Source organism: Labeo rohita, chromosome 19 (assembly GCF_022985175.1).
Source record: "Labeo rohita strain BAU-BD-2019 chromosome 19, IGBB_LRoh.1.0, whole genome shotgun sequence".
NCBI lineage: Eukaryota > Metazoa > Chordata > Actinopteri > Cypriniformes > Cyprinidae > Labeo > Labeo rohita.
The window spans coordinates 3,137,388-3,155,284 of NC_066887.1; the positions used below are offsets into that span (position 1 = coordinate 3,137,388).

The 17,897-nt window shown below is 32.4% G+C and overlaps 2 protein-coding genes across 2 annotated transcripts; one reads left to right on the forward strand and one right to left on the reverse strand.

The window, feature by feature from the left end:
• Positions 1–2,106: 2,106 nt before the first annotated feature.
• On the reverse strand, positions 2,107–9,426 carry nudc (nudC nuclear distribution protein). Its single transcript, XM_051137728.1, has 9 exons — positions 9,228–9,426; positions 8,689–8,766; positions 8,068–8,280; positions 7,689–7,763; positions 7,464–7,577; positions 4,940–5,134; positions 4,781–4,864; positions 4,512–4,630; positions 2,107–2,354 (listed from the first exon to the last, which is right to left on the reverse strand). The coding sequence occupies exons 1-9, from the start codon at positions 9,300–9,302 to the stop codon at positions 2,303–2,305; spliced, it is 1,005 nt and encodes a 334-aa protein (XP_050993685.1). The 5' UTR covers positions 9,303–9,426; the 3' UTR covers positions 2,107–2,302.
• A 3,233-nt stretch (positions 9,427–12,659) lies between these two features.
• Positions 12,660–16,165, forward strand: nr0b2b (nuclear receptor subfamily 0, group B, member 2b). The gene is made up of 2 exons (XM_051137163.1): positions 12,660–13,149; positions 15,917–16,165. The coding sequence occupies exons 1-2, from the start codon at positions 12,660–12,662 to the stop codon at positions 16,162–16,164; spliced, it is 738 nt and encodes a 245-aa protein (XP_050993120.1). The 3' UTR covers position 16,165.
• The last annotated feature ends 1,732 nt before the right edge of the window (positions 16,166–17,897 follow it).

The window sequence follows — 17,897 nt, forward strand, 5'->3', positions numbered from 1 at the left end:
GGAGTGATCTTTGTTGGTCGACCATTTCTGTGGAGGGTAACTGTGGTCTAGAATTTCCTCCATTTGTAAACAATCTGACTGACTGTGGATCTGTGGAGTCCAAACTCTTTAGAGACGGGTTTCTAACCTTTTCCAGCTGGATAAGCAACAACAACTCTTTTTCTGAGGTTCTCAGAGATCTCCTTTGTTTGAGCCGTGATTCACTTTCACAAACATGATCAGACTTTAATAGTTCCCTGTTCTTTAAATAAAACAGGACATAAACTGACACCTAATTGTCATCCTATTGACTGAAAACACTTCTGAATCAAATTAACTGCTAAACCTAGAGATTCACATACTTTTGCAACTCACAAATATTTAACGCTGGATAATTTTTCATGATAAATAAATGACAAAGTATATATTTTCATCTCATTTGTTTAATTCAGTTCTCTTTGTCAATTTTCAAAACGTGTGTGAAAATCTGATGAACTTTTTGGTCATATTTATGCAGAAATATACTAAATTCTAAAGGGTTCACAGACTTTCAAGCAGCACTGAATAGTTCTTCTCACAAATGTCTCGCAAGTCATTTCAACCATCAAATTACAGCAACAGGAAATAGACTATTTTACCGCTGAATTTACTCTCTGGTGTTATTTTGCAGTGTTGGTAAATTCACGACTTACTTTTGAGTTAAAATATGTTGTTCTGACTTGCGTTACTGAGATTGTAAAGACTAATATTTTATTAGAAATGCATTATATTACCATGTTACAGCAAAAAAAGTAATATACTACTGTAATACTGTTACTTTTGTAACGCGTTACTCGCAACACTGCTGCCTACAGGATTTTAATTGGTAAATTACTTTTTTTTTTTAGCACTCATAGTCAAAAAAGTCTGTGAGGTCTTTAAAAAGGTTTCATGTATAGGCTACCATTGTTACTACATTTTCCTTTGTAAACTATGTTAGTTTATCAAATGTTATAATAAATGATCGTAATTTAAATGCAATTATAAATTATGACATTTGTAAAACAACGTTTGATGGAGACAACATATTCATTTATTCTGATTTTAAGAAACAACTGTAGTAAGCATGTTAGCAGTGGTTACCATGGTAAAACTCTTAAGGTGGGTTAAATATAAGCGTTCAATGGCGCCCCCTGATGGCCGAGAAGAATAACAGTTTGCACAGAAACAGCGAATGTCTAATGACTATTTGCCAACACTGCCCTCTTGTGTTGCTTAAAATAAATTATTAGCAGCTCATGCACAGCAAAAACGCTTTTCTTACTTAGATTTTTTGTCTTGTTTCCAGCCAAAATATCTAAAAATTCTAAAATCAAGAAGGATTTTCTAGACAAGCGAAAATTATTGTCTTGTTTTTTTTGTTTTTTTTTTTAGAAAAAACAAGTGAAAATTAAGTGAGGTTTTGCTTGAAACAAGCAAAATAATCTGGTTTTCTGCTTGAAATAAGAGTATTTTGCTTACCCAATTGGCGGATTATTTTGTTTGTTCTAAGCAAAAACTCACTTAAATTTAATGTCTTTTTTCTGAAAACAAGACAATTTTTGCTTGTCTAGAAAATCCTTCTTGATTTAAGAATTTTTAGATATTTTGGCTGGAAACGACAAAAAAATCTAAGAAAAGCATTTTTGCAGTGTGAGATTAATTAAACATGCTGTTTTATATAATCTATTAGTTTAAATGTTAAAATGTTTAAACGTTTAAATTCATCAAATCTTTTTTTTTTAATATTGTGAAAGGTTTGCTTCATAGGGACTGAGAGAATTTGACTAATGATCACTATAGTTTGTAATTTAAGAAATGTATTAAATCTGCCCTGGCCTTCCCTGCTTATCTGATCAACTGGTGTAAACGTGTCTAATAATTCATAAATGTTAAAGCAAGAAATGTTTTCATCAGGCTCATCCTAATCATACTATCAAATTATCAAGAATTTTTAGTCAAACCTAAAATTTACTGAATGGAAAGTAATTTCATTGTCATTTAACTTTTAACCACTTAGTGAAATCAGACAATCTCACAGCGAGTTATTACTGGACAAAGTGTGGCACTCTAAACAATGACTAATGATATAACAGCAACATAAACAAGTAGGGTTTGAAATGGTTTATAAAAAAAAAAAGAAGAACAAAAAAAACGAGACATGGTGTATCATAACACTTTCAACAGTGGAACTGTTAGTAAAACAGTCATTTAACCGAAAACAAACTTGTCTAACTGATCAGGTGAGCAGAACGGGTAAGAGGAGACGTAGATCACATGTACGGTGATGATCATTGAGAGGCTCTCAGCTGAACTTGGCTTTGGAGAAATCCATCTCTGGATGCTGAGCCATGAACCTGCAAACACATCAAACACACGGAAGAACACATAAGTGAATTCAGAAAAGTAAGCTTCAACTCAAAAAAAAAAAAAAAAAAAAAAAAAAAAAAAAAAGTCTGCAGGGACTGAATGGATGGGTCATTATGACTTTTTAAAATGTTTTTGAAAGAAGTCTCTTCTACTCATTAAGGCTGCATTTATTTAATCAAAAAATACAGTAAAAAAGTAAAATAATTTTACCTTTTAAAATAACTGTATTCTATTTGAATGTATAGTAAAATGTAATTTATTCCCATCATCAAAGCTGAATTTTCAGCATCTTTACTCCAGACTTCAGTGTCACATGATCCTTCGGAAATAATTCTAATATGCTGATTTATTATCAGTGCTGGAAAAAGTTGTGCTGCTTAATATTTTTTTGAAATACTTTTTAAGGATTCTTTGACAATAAAAGGTTAAAAACAGCACTTATTTAAAATAGAAAGGTTTTGTAACAATATACACTACTGTTCAAAAGTGTGGGATCAGTACATTTTTAATCTTTTTTTTTTTTTTTTTTTTTTTTTAAAGAAATTAATACTTTTATTCACCAGGGATGTGTTAAATCAATAAAAAGTGATAGCACAGGTTTACACTGTTAAAAAAGATTTATATTTTAAATGCTGTTCTTTATAACTTATTAAATCAAAGAATCCTATAAAAAAAAAAAAAAAAAAAAAAAAAAAAAAAAAAATCAGGTTCCAAAAAATATTTGGCAGCACAACTGTTTCCAACATAGATCTAATAATTCTAATAATAAATCAGCACATTAGAATGATTTCTGAAGGATCATGTGACACTTAAGACTGGAATAACAGCTGATGAAAAGTTTTGCATCACAGGAATAAATTATATATTATATTTATATATGTTTATATATGTTTTTTCTAGGGCCCTATGATTTCCGACAAACGCAGAAAACGCGGATGGAATCACGGAATCCAGTCATAAAAACGGAATTTACTGAATAAGGCGGAATGTCACGGAATTTGTCAAAGTTTGAATGAATTAATCAAAAGTAGGTCATTAGACTTAGATCAAACTGCAATATGGTCTAGTACCTGTAAATATTACACCGCAAAAATACCATTTTAATGTGAATCCTGCATGTTTTGTGTGTCTCTGTTTTAATGAATGGAGCAGACGAGCGGTTTTGTTTACTACACACACTGAAGCGTGCGTGACGCTCGCAGTGATTTCAGCATCTGTCGTCTCACTAAATGAGGACATAAATACATGAACAATATCAGCTGTCACTTCATGAGCATTTTTGGAAAACTCGCATTGTATCATATACACACAGAAATATAAAGGTAGACACGGCAACCCGTCAAAATAAAAGTCTGGTTTAACTTGAAGACATTGTGCCAGATATATATTACTACTATTACTACTAAAATGAAACATTATTTTTTTTACAGTATAATCACACATTTCTTCCATGTTTTAATTTTAATAGTAAATACCCCTTTGTTTGGCAAAAAAGTTAATTAAAAATTAATTAAAAGATAAATGAAATTAATGTTTTATGCCTTCGTTTGATATCACAACAGAATTTCTGAGGGTAAAAAACCTTTCATAAGGCAATTTAAGAATAAATTTGAATAAATTAAGTATGCATTCAAATAATTAGACATGCTAAAACACAATTTGATAACAATAAAACATGGTGAGAAAAAATAAAACATTTCATAGGGCCCTAAACATGTCATTTTTGTTAAACCTTTATTAAATTGATGTGCAATTGTATAAATTTCATGATTTTAATTAATTAGACATGCTCTTTGATTAATAAAATTTAATTTAAACATTAAAAAGGAGTTGAGAAAAATTAAAAACATGAAAAAAATAAAACGGAATTTGGGAAAAATAAAACGGATTTCACAGGGCCCTTTTTTTCCAAAGAAAATCCTTTTTTGTTTTAAACAAATACCATGAATATCTTTACATTTTTGGGGTGTCACACCACATGACTTCTTATAACCTGAACAAACCTTATCTTGTCATAAAAAAGGTCCAACTATCTAATATGTTAAGAGACAGTCATGAGGGTCTGCAGGGGTGCTCTCTATGACATCATTTCCTGTTTAATTTTTTTTTTTCTCTGGTCACACCACATGACTTTGTGTTCTTACTTTTTCAGGATATCTTGTTTCTTCTGCTCTTCAGAGGTGGGCAGCCCCATGGACTTCTGCCTCTGATCATACATCATCTTCTCCACCATACTGCGCGTCTCACCGTCCAGATCTGACAGCTGAGCACGTTCAATTTAAAACACAGCAGGAGTGTGATTAATTATGCATTGGTCTACACAAAAATCCTTTTCATCAAGTTTGAACAAGCTGTTCAAAAAAAATAAATAAATCAACTCAAAAACACTGACTAGGCAATGGCTAGCTTTTACCTTGGAGTTTTCTGGGCAGATTTTCTTGGTGTTGATTTCGGGGTCTGTGGTCACTAACCTGCTCCACCACTCCATTTTGTTTATCTGGAATAAGTGGGTGCGTTATTAGTCATCTGGGCAAATCACAAGCTCAAATATACACCATGACCTCATTCATACCTTCTCAAAATGGATGGTGACCAGTTTCCCATCTTCTATGAGCCAGGAGCTCTCCTCCACCTTCACCTCGTTGTACAGCTGCCCGTCAATCACAGGCGGATGACCCTTCAGCCCCACCTTCAGGGTACGCCGCTGTATGTCCACCACCACATCCTTCCCCTTCAGACGGAAACTCACATCGAAAGGCACGACCAGCTGCGAGAGGAGGTGACTGATCAGATATTTGTGTTTTTTTTATTTTCATGACAACTCCCGCTCAATTTCCATTAAATCATTTTTGCATTTATTTTCTTTATGCAAAATATGTCTTTTCCCTGGATTTTGGGTTTGATTTTGAAATGGCCAAATTTTCTTTTTGTATTCTATTAATCTAAGTTAATAATCATCCTTACAACATCAAGAGCAATTGTCAACAATAATGATTTTTATCAAAACACTGCAGCGCTGCCCTGTAATGAGCTTGTTTTTATATTAAATACTTTATGTAGGTTATCTACATTATGCAATTGTTGTGTAAACAAATGTATAACACCTTTGAGCAGCATTAATCAATCTGTGTAAATAAACATAAATGTCATGTCAGAAACAGCTTCTGTTAATTTATGTTGATCAAATTTTATTGATAACAGTCTATATCAGGGGTGGCGAACAGTTTTTCTTCAACCCTAATCAAACGCACCTGAACAAGCTAATCAAGGTCTGAAGGGTTACTAGAAAGCAACAGGCAGGTGAGTTTTAATCAGGGTTGGAGCTGAACTCTGCAGGGCTGCGGCTCTCCAGAACTGGAGTTCGCCACCCCTGGTCTATATAGTATTCTGGCCAGTTCAAGTAATTGATTCAATTGAAGTATCTGACATAAGAAAACACACTATTAATAAGGTAATTATAAAATTGCCATTAGGTAACAAAATGCCTCAAATACCGACTACAGTGAGCAAATATCTCACCTTACTGGAAAAGTTAAAGTAGAAGTCCACTTTCAGAGCAAAAATTTACAGATAATGTACTCACCTCCTTGTCATCCAAGATGTTCATGCCTGTCTTTCTTTAGTCGTAAAGAAATGTTGTTTGAGGAAAACATTTCAGTGGTTCCCCGAGTTTGAACTTCCAAAATGCAGTTTAAATGCGGCTTCAAATGATCCCAGCTGAGGAAGAAGAGTCTTATCTAGCGAAACGATCACTTATTTTTCATAAAAACAATACAATTTATATACTTGTTAATGTCGTCTTGTCTTGCTCTGCCCGGACTGTTTTTGTTCCAGTTCATGACAGTTAGGGTTTGTCAAAAAACTCCCATCTCAAGTTCTCCCTCAACTTCAAAATCATCCTATATCACTGTTTTACGTTTTTTGTTAAGGGTGTTTGATCTTCTTTGCATGTTCACTTTGCAAACACTGGGTCGGTACTTCTGCAGTGATGTACGTAGGATGATTTTTAAAAAAATTTTGAAGTTGAGGGAGAAAATACAATACTAGATAAGACCCTTCTTCCTTGGTCATTTACAACTGCATTTGTGATCGTTTGAAGCCGCATTTAAACTGCATTTTGGAAGTTCTAACTTGGGGCACCATAGCAGTCCATTATATGGAGAAAAACTGATTTTTTTTCCTCAAAAAACATAATTTCTTTACGACTGAAGAAAGAAAGAAATTAACATCTCAGATGACAAGGGGGTGAGTACATTATTATATTAATTTCTGACCCTAAGGTGGCACATTTAAATGATGCTAGAGTTGCAATATGTAAAATGTGTTGGCCTGAAAGTATCAAAAGAGGCTTATTGTCTATAGAATTTTAAATAATTTTCAGTCTACCGATTCTGAGCCGGTCCGTTTTGATGTCACACTTAAGGTGACTGATAATGTGTTATTTTTTTTTTAGTGTGTATGTGAGAGACTTGTGCAGAAATCAAAACAAATGAGAGCAACAGCACTCGTAGAAAGTTATAGGTGCATAGTAAAGTAGAATAAAAAAAAAAAATACTATAACATATGATTTCGAAGCATTGCACAACCAAGATGTTTAACCCCAATATATACACGATTGCAATGTGACACTGATTTTATAAAATAACAGTTTAATAAACAAGAAGTTAAAATTAAATGACTTACATTTTAGACACAATATTGTCTATACTGAAAATAGTTCCAATCAAAGCCACAGCAGAACTGCTGCGTGTCTCTGAGCAACACAGCAGTGTTTCGTTACTGAATGAAAGCATGATTTTGAATGAATCAAGTGAGTCAATGATTCAGAAACTCATTTACAAATGACAGTCACTTGCCTCATTTCCGAATGGTGGTTTGGTTTCATTTTGGTTTTCATTTTGGTAAAAATAAATAAATAAATAAATAAATAAATATTTTATATATATATATATATATATATATATATATATATATATATTTTTTTTTTTTTAACAAAAAGCCAAAATCATGTTGCATGCTGCATAATCCCATGTACAGTCTCAGTGACTCACATATTCTCTGTTAATTTAATACAAAAAAACAAAAAATAGACTCACATCCACTTCAGACAGCGTCTGTGTCCAGCGGTAGTTTGAAAGATCTGCTCCGTTTCCAGCATTGGGCTTTATCTTGTCTTTGTCCTTTTCATCTTCCTCTCCTTCTGAGTCCGACTGAGACAGACATCAGCGAGCATTAAACACTTATCTTGAGCCACTCAAAAATACATAATCAGCTCTGTGTTCACTAGCATATTTAACAATAATGAAGTAAATCCCACTTACCCCTTTTTTGTCTTTTTCTGACGCATCGCCATCTGTTTTCTCAGATACTTCTGCGTTTTTCTTTTCTTCTTTTGTCTGAGAAATGATGAAAGTTACTGATAAATCACATATGATTTTAAAAAGACAGTTTATCAAAAAATTAAAAATGTGTCACTATTGACTAAGTCTGATGTTGCTCCAAGCCCAACAGACTTGAGCTCTTAACAAAAGTCTTGTCCTGTGAGTTTGGAAAGGCCTAAGGGTGAATAAATGATTTGTTTTTTTAATTCACTATGTCTTTAAGGTGTAATAGTATTTGTTTTGTGCACATTTGATCTTAAAGCATAATATATAAACAGGGCATGAACGATGAATGTTAACGGTTTAAATGTGCTCTCACTTGATTTAATTGCGACTGGAGTCTCTCGGCCTCCTCATCTGTGAGTTCTTTGATTCTGGGCTCCTCTGTGTCCAGCTTCCTCTTTTTCTCCTCTTCCTTCAGCTTGGCAGCTCTGTCAGCCTTCTCTTTCTTCTCTTTCTCTTGTCTGGACTGTTTCTCTTTCTGAACTTTGAGGGCAAGCTGATTGTGATGAGCAAACACCTCTTTAACCAGCTATAGGACAAAAGAAAGGAACGCAGATCAACTACAACAAAAAAAAAAACTAATAATATTGAAAAATCAAATCGTAACCTATAAAACTTTCTCAAATTCTTCATGGCTTCAGAAAACTTGCAAAACCTATAAAAAGAGTTGCACTGGTTACTTCTATGCAGCTTCTTTTGATTTTTATGGAGCTTGATATGCTAAATCACAACTGATTTTAATTCGGTGGAAAAGAGCAGCTCCAACATTATCATAAATACCTTTAAAATGTAAAAAAAAAATAATAAGTAAAACATACAGGTAAAATATTTAACTGTTGGGTGAACTACTCCTCTAAGATTAAAGAAAAAAAATACTGAATGTTTCTCAAATAAAATCTTCAATAAAATCTTGGTCAAATTCAGTCAAAATCCAAACCTTCTCTGGGGCTCCAGGCTCTCCTCCTACGAAGAAATCTGTTTTCCTCCTTAGAAAACTGAAGAATGTGTTCACCAGCTGTTAATAATAATAATAATGAAGAATAAATGAGATCCCAAGAGAGTAATACAAGGTACATCACAACAAATAATCACTAATTTTTTACTGGAATTGCATATTATAGAAAGCATGTTTATGAATTGGGTCTTAATGATCAGACACAGGGCAACATACATGTACCAAAACCTAGTCAGCTGCATAACAAAGCAGCATCTTTGATATCACAGACACAATTAAACACAAGAAGTGCTATGTAGGCAGCTCACTAGGTTTACCAGAACCCTGAATCTCCATATTGGAAAAGTCTAGTAACAAACACAACGTGTGCAGATGTAAAGAATAAATGACACAGCATACTGATGTGCTGTCCTGACAAAGTCAAGCCCTCTTTTACTAATAATGCAAATACAGATGTCTTATATTATAGCAAGTCATCATGCATCAGTTAGCTCGTCTGCTAGCATGTGCTGACACGTTACCTCCTGCACTCCTCCTTCATGCTGCTGCGCCATGGCGAGCAACATCCCGTCGTATTTCTCCTCATCATCACCCATTTTCACTATTTATTTCAGATAAGAAATGATAAAAACTACAGTTTGGTGCGTGATGCTAACAGTCACGCTACCACCGGTGCGTTGCCTACACTATTTCCTAGATACAAGGACCACCCATGTTCTCTCAAGGACCAATCAGATCGCATACATTTGAAGGACAGGCGGATGAACCAATCAGAAGGCAGCTTCATTAAGCTGTAGCGGGTGAGGCGGGTCTTAGATGAGACAAGGCGAGCTTGTACAGCAGAACTTTCTAGAGACCACTGACAATGATACACATGTATTCACATTTTATCAGATTATTTTTATATTACGCTTAATAAGTGTTCTTGAAAACGAAAAACATACAGTTACAATAAGACAAGAACTAGACTACAAATACAAGGGCATCAGATATAATAAAATAAAAGATAAGATAATAAGTTAATAAATAAATAGTTATTTAGTCCCAGAGAACATGATATTTAGTATATGGATTAAATAGTAGGCTTACATAGAGTATAATAATAACCATAATTACATAAATTAATTAGCATATACACTGCCTTTCAAAAGTTTGGGTTCAGTAAGATTTGTGATGTTTTTTTAAAAGTCTCTTCTGCTCACCAAGTTCCATTTATTTGATTAAAAATACAGAAAAAGTAAAATCATGAAACATTATTAAAATAACAGTTTTTAATTTTAACCATTTTAATATAGTTAATTTATTTCTGTGATGCATGATCATTTAGAAATCATTTTAATGTGCTGATGTAGGAAACAATTATGCTGCTTATTTTTTTATTTATTTTTTTTTTTCCCCCAGAACCTGTGATATTTTTCAGGATTCTTTAATGAATAAAAAGTTTAAAAGAACAGCATATTTTTAAAATAGAAATCTTTTCTAACAACATAAGTCTTTACTATCACTATTTATCAATTTAACACATCCTCGTTGAATAAAAGTATTAATTTAATATAAATAAATAATATTAATTTCTTTCAAAGAAAGAATGAAAAAAAGAAAAGAAGAAGAAGCACAACTGTTTAATAGTAAATTAAGACTGGTGTAATGATGCTAAAAAAATTCAGCTTTACATCACAGGAATAAATTCTATTTTAAAGGATATTAAAATTGAAAACCACTATTTTTAACTGCAATAATATTTCACAATATTACATTTTTTCTGTATTTTTTTTTATCAAATAAATACAGCAGAAAAGCCTTCTTTAAAAAACATTACAAATTTAGTAAAGATTAAATAAATGAAATACATGCTGGGATTTTTTTGTTGTTGTTTTGTTGTTGTTTTGTTTTTGTTTTGTTTTGTTTTGTTTTAATATATATTAAGAAGCACAACTATTTAATAATAAAATTTCTGAAGGATCATGTGACACTAAAGACTGATGCTGAAAATTCTGCTTTAGGAATAAATGAACAAACAGGAATAAATTCTATTTTAAAGTATACTAAAATAGAAATCCACTATTTTAAATTGCAATAATATTTCACAACACTATTTTTTTCTGTATTTTTTAATCAAATAAATACAGCAGAAACATTACAAATTTAATAAAGATTTAATAAATGAATGAATATTTATTTATTTACAATATAAGTCTTTACTATCACTTTTTATCAATTTAACACATCCAAAGAAAGAAAAAAAATACTGACCTCGAAGTATTGTTACAAAAGATTTCTATTTTAAATACATGCTGGTGCATTTTTTTTTTTTTTTTTTTTTTTTTTTTTTTTTAATATATATTAAGAAGCACAACTATTTAATAATAAAATTTCTGAAGGATCATGTGACACTAAAGACTGATGCTGAAAATTCAGCTTTAGGAATAAATGAACAAACAGGAATAAATTCTATTTTAAAGTATACTAAAATAGAAAACCACTATTTTAAATTGCAATAATATTTCACAATACTATTTTTGTTTCTGTATTTTTGTTTTAATCAAATAAATACAGCAGAAACATTACAAATTTAATAAAGATTTAATAAATGAATGAACATTCATTTATTTACAATATAAGTCTTTAAAGATTTAATAAATGAATGAATATTTATTTATTTACAATATAAGTCTTTACTATCACTTTTTATCAATTTAACACATCCAAAGAAAGAAAAAAATACTGACCTCGAAGTATTGTTACAAAGATTTCAATTTTAAACTATCATAAATGAACAAACAGGAATAAATTCTATTTTAAAGTATACTAAAATAGAAAACCACTATTTATCAATTTAACACATCTAAAGAAAGAAAAAAAAAATACTGACCTCAAAGTATTGTTACAAAAGATTTCTATTTTAAATACATGCTGAGTTTTTGTTTTGTTTTTGTTTTGTTTAAATATATATTAAGAAGCACAACTGTTTAATAATAAATCAGCATATTAGAATGATTTCTGAAGGATCATGTGACACTAAAGACTGGTGTAATGATGCTGAAAATTCAGCTTTTCAGCATCAATAAATTACATTTTAAAGTATATTAACATAGAAAACCACTATTTTAAATCGCAACAATATTTCACGATATGATGTTTTTTTTTCTGTATTTTTAATCAAATAAACAGCCTTGATGAGCAGAAAGGTCTTCTTTAAAAAATGTAATAAAGATTTAATAAATAAATACATAAATGTATGAATTAATAAATTTATTTATTTTTTTAAATCGGAGGTTGTTATCCTCTTCATATTCAGCTTGTCTGCTTCTGAACACAAATGCTGATTAATATGATAATAATTTGAGGTGAATGACCAAGAGCTCAAAGCTTTGAGTAAGATAACAAATCACTGTGTCTTTTATCTCAGACATTCAAAAGATTTTACTGACTCATATAATACACTGAAATAATAATAAAGGATATTGATAGTTTTCAACTTCTCAAACAGTAGAATATAGCCACTGTGATAAATAATAAATTGTGATATAAACTTCCAAGAAAAAGAAAAGCAAAATACTTTTATCTGTTATGATTATATTATCAATCCTTATGCAGTGACATACTGAACTTTTGGCCCAAGCTTGAGCCCAAAGATAATATGACTCTATAAGTCCTTGGTGTCTTGGTACAGACTGAGTTAATCACAGCTGAACATGATAAATGTCATTAACCCCTACTTTCCCCTTGGTGACCATGACTCCTGCAGCGTGAACCTTGCCGTCTCCACGTGGAGGAAACCTTTTCCTTCAAAGCGAATGGCTTGGTCCAGGTGTTTGTCTGATGTTTAAGGGTCAGAAAGGTCAAGGCTAAAGATAAGTCACATACTGCAGGAGCTGCTATAAATAAGCCTTTGAGGACTCAAACTGGAGTCGTCCAGCAGTGCCGTCACAACAGGTTCACATCAGAGGAAAATGAAATACTTTAGTGAACAGCATCCTAGTGGAATTCTCTTCAGCATCCTAACCCATAAGTGTGACTTTGCACACTTCAGTTATCCAAAGACATGCATCTGTCATTGTAAGCGGTTGGTGCGTTTGAAAAACCCAGAGATCATCTGCCGTGCAGCCTTTGGGGTTCTGATGAAAACGATTAACTTCATGAAGAGCTTACCTTCCTTTCAAAGCCTGCCGTTGAACGATCAGCTCATCCTTGTTCAGAACCGCTGGGTGCCGCTCTTCATCCTGGGTCTTGCTCAAGAGCAAGTCACTTTCGAGGTGAGGGACGTCCCTGCTGCCAGCATCCTTAGAAACATACTGATGAATGGGCAGCAGAAATCAGACGACTGTCTGCCAACCCTGGCAGAAGTGCACAAGCTCAAGACGTTCCTACACAAAGTATGGAGTCTGGATCTGAGTCTAAAGGAGTATTCATGTCTCAAGGCTGCAATACTGTTCAGTCAAAGTGAGTTTTGAAAAAAAGAAATGCATGAGCATGGCAAAAAGTGTGCTTAATTGTATTTAACGTGCACTTCAAATCTGAAAAGTGCATTTATTTTAAATAAATTATATATTAATGAAATAAAAGCCCACTTAAGTGCGCTGAGAGATCGCTTTCATGACTAATGTTACTTAACACTTTGAAGTACACTTTTAGATAGTGCACTTTATAATAATGTGGACTTAAAAATTTTACCTTAAAGTACATTTATTATTATTATTATTATCAGGTTTCTTTGATGAATAGAAAGTGCAGAAAAACAGCACTTATCTGCAACAGAAATCGTTTGCAACGTTATAAATGTATTTGTCATCAATTTAAAGCATCCTTGTTAAATAAAAGTATTAATTTCTATATTATTTTAATTTCTATATTATTAATAGAAATTAATTATAGATGTTTTTTTAACTGACTTCAAACTTTTGAATGGTATAGTGTATAATGTTTTTAATTTCATATAAATGCTGATCTTTGGGTCTTTCTATTCATCAAAGAATCCTAAAAAAGCACTCAATTGTTTTAAATATTGATAATAATAATAATAATAATAATAATAATAAATGTTTCTTGAACAGTAAATCATCATTAGAATGGTTTCTGAAGAATCATGTGACACTGAAGACTGGAGTAATGATGCTGAAAATTCAGCATTTCATTACAGGAATAAATTACATTGTAAAATACATTCAAACAGAAAGCAGTTATTTAAATAGTAAAAATATTTCACAATATTACTGCTTTTGCTGGATCAAATAAATGCAGGCTTGGTGAGACTTCTTAAAAAAGTGTTCAAAAACGTTTGACTGGTAGTGTACAAGTCATTTCAGTTTATCATAAATGTATGTAATTTATGTAAATGAACATTAAGTACAAAGAATTATGTTTTACAACCTCCATGTAACTTTTGAACATACATTTTTGTCAAAGTAACAAAATGATTGGGTTATACTTTACAGTAACATCTCATTTGTTAACATAGGTAACACAAATGATCAATGAGCAATGTATTTCTTACAGCATTTATTCATCATTGTTAATGATAGCTATTACAAATACAATTTTCCATCATTCATGCATGGTAGTCCAGTGTCACAGTGTCATAATTGTCTCAAACCATTTTGTTAAAATTTTGTGGGTCAGGTAGATTTTAATGGGCAATGTCATGTTATAATCTTCCCCCTCTGCAGACATAATATTGCTAAGTTTTTGGTAGTTTATTTAGCCTATCTTGTAACATTTAGGTGAAGGTTCAGATGTTAAGCATTCTGTCATTTAAAGCTGCACCTGTGGCCCCCTAGTGGTTAAAAATAAACTGCACGAATCTTGCGGAAGAATATTGTTTTGGTGGTGCTTCGGTTCTGCTGCGCGGATGAATTGCGTGTCGATAAAGCGGTGTACACACTCAGCCTACGTCTTACAATAGCAGATGGATAAATACATTTTGATTTGTATTTGTTTTTCCACTATTTGTTCTCTGGAGGTTTACCATTGTGAATGATCTATGGCCAAATTTTCTCAACAAAGTTTCAGCTTTTAGCTGTAACAAACTTTTAAATGCAACCCACAACTATAGTACTTACGTGTTTATGACGCCTAATCCAAATCCGTCCAGTCGTTATTGTGGGTTTATCAAACCTAATAGATAGATAGATAGATTTACTTTTACTATTTTATTTAATTATTTGTTTGTTTATTTATGGGCCCTCACATTAATGTTTTATACTTACATATATCAAAACAGTAGAGCTTTAATATGCACTGACCTGATCCCAAATCAAATTAAACTGTTATACAATTATTTTTCTACTTTTTTTGTATTGTTAATCCGTTACATTTATACAGAGATTTATAACTTCTACTTTTACTGGACAGCAATTTCAATCTTGCATCTAATTTAAAATAAAAATTCATTCATAGCTCACCCCAATCCTGATTTCCCTACACTGTAAAAAACAGTTTGTTGAGTCAACTTCAAATAATTTGTAACCTGGCTGCCTTAAAATTTTAAGTTCAGTCAACTCAAAAAAAGTTTATTCAACTTGAAATGTTAAAATATACAACTTAGATATTTGAGTTGAATCAACTTAAAATTTTAAGGCAGCTGGGTTACTTACCCATCTGTTGTTTAGCAAACACAAATATCTAAGTTGTTACTTAGTACAACTTAACATTTCAAGTTGACTAAACTTATTTTAGTTGACTCTACTTAAAATTTTAAGGCAGCAGGGTAACAAATTATTTTAAGATGACTGAACAAATTGTTTTTTATTTTTTACATTGTACCTAATATGAAAAAGCATCACACACATACAATGAGGTCAAACTGTATTAAAGTTTATATATCACTGTGTATGTGTGACACAAAAAATGTCTGAATATCTCTGCATTAGAAAGAAAACATCAAGTGACATTTATTTTAACAGAGGATAGCACATCTTTCAAGCAAAACATTTCACAAAAGAAGTTTATTACATCTGAAATGATACAAAAATAGACTCAAAATGAAGATAAAAAGCAACGCTGTTTATAGTGTCCATGTTCATAATGTGATAAACTACACCTTGGGTTACTCTGTTGTATATAATCTGTAATACATATTATAAACGTGTCATGTGTAGTGTGGATTCTGTATTCTGTTTCTGCTTCTCTTCACGTTTTACAGTGTTTGACATGTGAAAGTGATGACAGAATGTTGTGTATGATTCTGTGTTGTGTCACTCCTCTGTTTCAGATCTTTCTGGACTGAGGAGGTCAGCAGTGATGGCGGGACTGCAGCAGGAGGCACAGAGAGCTCTGCACATGCTGATTCTCTCCCACCCTAACCCCAGAGATCGGCACACATTCACGGACGTGCTGTTTATGGCCAGCGCTCTGCAGATGGAGGCCCAAAGCCTGATGACAGAACTGTTTTTCAGACCCATCACCGGCCAGAAGGATTTCCACGAACTCCTCATTGAGATGATTGTCAAAAACTGTTAAAACCTATCAATGAGTTAGTATTTTTAAACTTTCAGTTCCATCATCCCAAAGTCAGTGTTGTTTTTTTTTGTAGACTTTAAATAAAGTCTTGAAGAGTTTTCAGAAGATTAGTGATGGTGATGTTGAAGTCATGTGACTGTGGTGTAGTTTGTTTATAGCCTACACTTAACCTTACTTAAACGAGAAGTTCACTTCCAGAACAAAACTTACAGATAATTTACTCACCCCCTTGTCATCCAAGATGTTTCTGTCTTTCTTTTTTCAGTTAATAAGAAATTGTTTCTTGAGGAAAATATTTCAGGAATTATTTCCATATAGTGGACTTCAATGGTGCCCCCAAGTTTAAACTTCCAAAATGCAGTTTAAATGCAGCTTCAAATGGCTCTAAATGATCCCAATCTAGGAAGAAGGGTCTTATCTAACAAAATGATTGGTAATTTTTGAAAACAAATTGACAATTTATATCATTTTTAACCTCAAACACTCGTCTGGTCTAAGTCTACAGTTCGGGAATGTCAAAAAACTCCCATCTCGTTTTCTTCCCCAACTTCAAAGTTGTCCTAAATCGCTGCAGAAGTACCAACCCAGTGTTTAAAGTGAACATGCAAAGAAGATCAAACACCCTTAACAAAAAAAGTTTTTCACCCTAATACCCTAACTGTATTGACCCGGATTAAACTGACTACGCATGGGCATCGCAGAAACAAGACAAGACGAGCATTTGAGGTTATAAAATATAGAAATGGTCAATTTGTTTCGAAAATGACAGATCATTTTGCTAGATAAGACCCTTCTTCCTTGGATGGGATCATTTAGAGCCATTTGAAGCTGCGTTTAAACTACATTTTGAAAGTTCAAACTTGGGGGCACCATTGAAGTCCATTATATGGAGAAAAATCCTTGTCTTCCTCAAAAAACAGAATTTCTCATTGACTGAAGAAAAAAAGACATGAACATCTCGGATGAAAAGGGGGTGAGTAAATTATCAGTACATTTTTGTTCTGGAAGTGACATTCTCCTTTAAGCCAATTGTATGTCGGGTTCAAAATTTATGAAAGCTGCGTTCATTTGTGAATATGATCTTGGTAAACAAAACGTGCAAAAATCGTAAACTTTTGTTGGATACAGTGCTTATTTTCTGCAATAAACCAAAAGCCAATGGAAAAAATCCAATGCAAACTTATGGGTTGGCTTATAAAAGTACAACATCCCTGCAGCAGTCTAATGAATAAATATGACAAAGTACTTAATCAGAGTACAACACATGGGAGAGTACAAAAACCAGAGAATGTTCTTGAGTTTGAGTCTTTTTTGCAAAGGAGTTTCATTCACCTTTTATATATATATATTTTTTATAATATAAAATACTTTGCTTTGTTGTAAAAGTGCTGTTTGTGTTTATAAACACATAAAATACAATAGTGCTGGGCGGTTTGACCAAAAATCGGTTTCACATTTCAGCATGAGGCTTGGTCGACCAAAATTTTATTAGTCACTTAGTCGCAAAAATAAAAAAAATATATAATAATAATAATAATAATTCACAGGAAGTGGCAAAGTCATGCAGTCTGTGATGGACAGATCATTAATGGCTGGTCAGTGTGGTAATATAGTACATCAGGCAGGACATCCATATGCTCACCTATCATTCATCAACCTCAAATATGGCTTTTCATGTATGTAGCAGCACCTTTACATGACAGCTCAGTCTAATGTTAATGTAGAAAACTGTG

Coding starts and splice junctions, on each gene's coding strand:
- nr0b2b (XM_051137163.1), top strand. CDS start 12,660: ATGAAATACTTTAGTGAACAGCATCCTAGTGGAATTCTCTTCAGCATC. Junction 13,150..15,916: donor TGCAATACTGTTCAGTCAAA/GTGAGTTTTGAA, acceptor CCTCTGTTTCAG/ATCTTTCTGGACTGAGGAGG.
- nudc (XM_051137728.1), bottom strand. CDS start 9,302: ATGGGTGATGATGAGGAGAAATACGACGGGATGTTGCTCGCCATGGCG. Junction 4,865..4,939: donor TCACCATCCATTTTGAGAAG/GTATGAATGAGG, acceptor CACTTATTCCAG/ATAAACAAAATGGAGTGGTG. Junction 4,631..4,780: donor TCTGCCCAGAAAACTCCAAG/GTAAAAGCTAGC, acceptor GAACGTGCTCAG/CTGTCAGATCTGGACGGTGA.